This window comes from Pteropus alecto, unplaced genomic scaffold (genome assembly GCF_000325575.1).
Source record: "Pteropus alecto unplaced genomic scaffold, ASM32557v1 scaffold156, whole genome shotgun sequence".
NCBI lineage: Eukaryota > Metazoa > Chordata > Mammalia > Chiroptera > Pteropodidae > Pteropus > Pteropus alecto.
In genome coordinates this window covers 3976802-3981459 of record NW_006437746.1, presented here as the reverse complement: position 1 = coordinate 3981459, position 4658 = coordinate 3976802, and the positions used below count along the sequence as shown (strand labels likewise).

At 46.2% G+C, this 4658-nt stretch overlaps 1 protein-coding gene across 1 annotated transcript in view; it reads right to left on the bottom strand.

The window, feature by feature from the left end:
- Positions 1-960: 960 nt before the first annotated feature.
- SACM1L (SAC1 like phosphatidylinositide phosphatase) overlaps positions 961-4658 on the bottom strand; it is a 50664-nt gene continuing 46966 nt past the window's right edge. The window contains exon 18 of the mRNA XM_015591746.1: positions 961-2811. Within this exon, the coding sequence (XP_015447232.1) occupies positions 2675-2811 (137 nt within the window). The 3' untranslated portion in view covers positions 961-2674. The remainder of the gene's footprint in view (positions 2812-4658) is intronic.

Here is a 4658-nt window from a genome sequence, read left to right as displayed (position 1 = left end):
TGGTTTGTCATTTCCCCCAACAACGCCCCTCCCTGCACCCCCAACCCCGCCCCGCGTTTCTCCTTTCCGCGTATGTGGGCTTCGTCCCATTCAGCCAACTCAAATCTTAACTGCCACAAAGAGTAAATCCTGTTCCATCAGGACTGACGATTCTGCATCGGATGACTCTGGGGATAATTCCCGCCACTAACCCTCTCCCTACCCCGACCCCCGGTCACTGGAACCTGAACAGGACAAAGCTTTCCATTTCGTACCTACAAATGACTTAGAACGATAAATAAATGACTTAGATAACACACTGAACCTCATTCGCACTGAAGTGTAATCGGGGAATGCTAAGTGCGGTTCGTATCCTCTCCCCCGTGGACGGAAGGGGTTCCAGGTCACCAGGCGCAGAACACCTGAGCGTCAGAGCGCAGGTCATGGGGGCGGGCTGTGAACTGCGGACAAGCGCTTTGTGGGATCCTGGGCCAGTGTGTGCGGGGAGGCGGGGTGGTCGCGTAGAGAACTGAACCAGGGACGGCGGGACGCGGTGCAGGGCCGTGTCGCACGGTTCCTGACGGGGAGTGCGTACCCCAGAAGCGTCTCCGGGGCCCCACCTCCCGTGCCCCGGGCGAGGGTCTCCTGGTACCGAGGTGTCCACGTCAGTGGTTCCTTCACGCTCAGAACTCCCTGTGGCCGAGAACATTTTACAATTTGGAGCTGGGGGGACAGCTGCCATCTTTCCATAGGCATTCTACTTTACTGAAGTTTTTCCCTGGTTTTATAACTAAAAGATAATTACAAGGATAAATACAATTTCTTAAGTGATCGTAACTGCAAAGTAACATTTGAGAAGCTATTTTCTTGTTTCCTTATGTTGCCTAATTTTTCTATAATGACCATGCATTATTTTGCATGATTTTTAAATTCTAAAATAAAAGAGAACACTCCTTTCGAGACAAATGACACCAACAGTGGTTAGAAAAGAATACGACATTTTATTTTCACTTATGGATGTACAGGACATGAATTTAGAAATAAAATCAGTGAAGAATGATACCTGCCGGTCCAACACGCCATCAGCCCATTCCCGGCAAAGCGGCCACATCGGCAGTTCAGATTTGGTCTTTGTTACAGTTGCTGAAGTAAGTTCTTAAAGTGAAATGTCCAGTAGCATTTGAGTGATATGCTACTGGAGACCCGAACTAAGTTTCAATATCTCATCTTTGGAAAATTATGCTTATTTACATGTGAAGAATAGGCAGTTATAATTACTTACCCTATTGTGGGTTTTTAATGACTGATTTTAAGCTACAGAGGGTTTTCCAGCTATTATTTCTTTTAGTTTCTAAAAGCAACAAGTCTTATTAATGTTTATAAAAGATAATGTTGAAAGAAAAAGGTAATGTTGAAAAAAAGGTAATGTTGAAATAAAGGCGCTTTTAGAGATATTTCAGGAAAACAAGGTACTACTATTGAAAAAACTGTACATATTTTCAAGCATAACACAAATATCATAGCAGTCTTTAATTGAACAGTTTTAAGATAGTGGCAATTATACTACCTTACATACTTTTCTAATATTTAAACCTCGTAATTACAATTTGAATATACAGTCTGACTTAGACCTATGCATAGCTTCTAAAGCATATTTTTCAGGTTTGGTTTTACACATAAATTAAAGTTTACGTTGGTCCTTGATTTGGAGAACTGTAACTACCCGGAAGCACTAAATTTTAGACACACTTATTGATTAATAGCTAACGAAAAACTTTACAGAGTGAAGAGCATCTCAACAGTACCATGAGTGGGGAAGCAGCGCCCGGCTCTGACTGCATGGCCGCACCCAGCACGAGGCCCCCAGGGGCCTGCATGTCTCGGTGAATGTCCCCAGAGAAGCCGAGATGTCCGGGGGGGAAGCAGCTGCCCCACCACGGCATTCTGCACACTGAGCCGATCCTTACAGCAGAGGCGGCTTTGGACCCTTAGCATAGGAGACAGACTTTACATTCTTTGATTTCATTTACACCTTTTAAAAAAGATAAAGTATATCTGAGCTCACTCGTCACACTTCACCTGCTGGCCCGACTGCAACAGTCTGAGCTGGTGACCTCAGGGGGCAGCCCAGCTGAAACGTCAGATCACGGGACCCGTTCTCTTCCCCGCCCTGAAGTCACAGGCTGTTCTGTCAAATTTGATGTGTGTAAAGCACATTTCATAAACAGAGCAGAGTTAGCTTATTATTAAACTTTTAAGAAAAGCCCAGAAGGTGTGTGAAAAGGATGCCTGCGAACAGCACCTGCTCCCACAATGACAAGACTGAGCTAGAAAAATAATTTTACTGTCTTAAATAATGAAAGAAGCTAGATTTTTTAAAATATATTACTTATTCTGCAACAGATGATTACACTGACAATGGACAGATTCTTTCCATTCTGTGAGCTGAATTCGGATTACGCTTTAATTACAGAATAGCTTCAAATGATAAATACGACTGTCCTGACAGTAAAGAGATCATCAAGGCAGCGACGCCAGACCGATTCTAAGTTAATCACCCCCACGCGGAGCACAGGGCGTGCTTCGGGATAAAGGCTTTAAAAAACCTCGGGCCGATGTGGAAAGCGGGTCAGTAAAGACTCCAGTTCTGCATAATGGAATCTTCCAAGCCGAGCCGCTTTCCACAGACACAGATTCAGTCTATCTTTTCTTTCTGGACTAATCTGGGCGCATCGACAAAATCTTTGCCGTTGTAAAGAATGATAAAAAATGTTCCGATGCTTGCAACTCCCCAGAAGAGTACATAGGCCAGTGTTTCCGTCCAAGTGTCACCTGTTGATACAAAAAACAAAGAGCTGATAAAAATGGTTTTACTGATACCGTTTAGCACATCTTGACACCATTACGAGGTTTACTGACACATCGACGAGACCCTGCGCTCCAGTTTAAACCAGGGGTTCCCAGACTCTGGCTAGCACCAGAACCCTCTGAAGGGCTTGCTAAAGAGGCAACAAGAGTTTCGGTCGGGCGGTTTGGCGTGGGCCAGAGAATGTGCATGTCTAACAAGTTCCCAGGTAACGCCGATGCTGCTGGTCCAGGGGCCACACTTTGAGAACCACTTGACGAAACTATTTCATGTTATATAACACAAATAATAATTATTACTTTTAGATTATATACTTTAACATTACAAGAAACTATTACTAGTCATTTAATTCATATTAAATGATTATGACAGATATTAGCTACTATCAAAATATCTACACAAAAATAACTACAAAACATATGTGTTTCAGAAGTTATGTATTAAAATCAAGTGTACAAAACTGAGTAACATATTTTAATAACATATGTAACACGACTCCCCCATGTGCATTTCTGTCAACTCGAGTTCGCGAAGGCTGGCGGCAGGCGGTGCGCCAGGATCAGTTCTGTCCTGCTCCTTGAAGGGCTGAGCCCTCGTCGCTTCTGCCCTGCACCAGCACCGGCCAGCCAGAGAGCATGCCGGGAGAGAAAACGACGGCCCAGACTCCGGCCTAGAGCTGTCAGAGGTCACGCTGCACGACGTCTTACGGCTCTCTTAAAAACCAAAGCAGGGGCCAGAATTCAGACAGTATCCTATCCGAACATCACAAGGCTCATTATTTTATAACAGTTAACTGACGTGAGATGTTACCATCCATAGCATCCAACCTCTTTTTACTCAAAAACACATCCAAACTTGCTTAACTGCTAATTTTCAGAGCTCTACAGTCTTAAAATTCTTGGGCGAAGGAGAAAGGCAGTTCCTCCCTAGCCCACCCCGGGACACTCCCGAAGGAATCGTCCGTCTGTCCAGGCTGAACACTCGGTCTTGACTTTCCTGGCTCTCCAGAGGTTTCAAAGGGAAATGTGGGTATATAGTCCAGAAAACACAAAACAGATCAAAACTATCCAATTCAGCAGTGGAGTGGCTCCCAGAAACCAGCACCAGCGGGCGGTGTTTCACAGTCAGAGGGTTTAGGAATGAGCCGACCAGCACGGGCCTCTGAGGGATCATGGGAAGCACCTGCTGGCTGGCCCTGTCCCCCTCCCTCCTGCTTCCAAAGCTGACACAGGACCCACAGTCATGCCACACGGGGATCCCTGTGCCCTGGAGGCCTGAGCCTGTTTTATACTGAGAACTAAGAATGGTTTTTCCACTCTTAAAGAGTTGTAAGAATAAACGATGTGCAACAGAGCCCTTATGTTGTTTGCAAGGTCGAAGACGCTTATCTGACTCTTTTCAGAAGACGTCTGCTAAGTCCTGCTCCAGGGCACCAACAGGGTGCTCCTGACCCCTCTGCCTCAACTGGCTGACCCCTGCAGAGGAGTGGGCCGGGCCGAGCCGGGCCAGGTGGGGGTGGAGATGGGGGTGGAAATCCGAATTCAGCACGTTCTTGCTGAGGACTTACTACGAACCAGACCCAGGAGACAAAAAGGAATTCACGCTGCCCTCAGAAAGCTGCCGATCCGGCGAGAAAGACAAAGGAGGACGCGAATCATCACCACGCCGAGAGAAATGCAGCGAAGAGCTACCTCTAAAAAAGAAATCCCTAGATGCTTACGAGGTGAACGAAGCGAAGTGCTGCAACAGAGCTGCAGAGAGCGCCATGGAAACCGGAAAGGGGGTGTTGCACTGTGTGGGGGGGAGGGGAGCG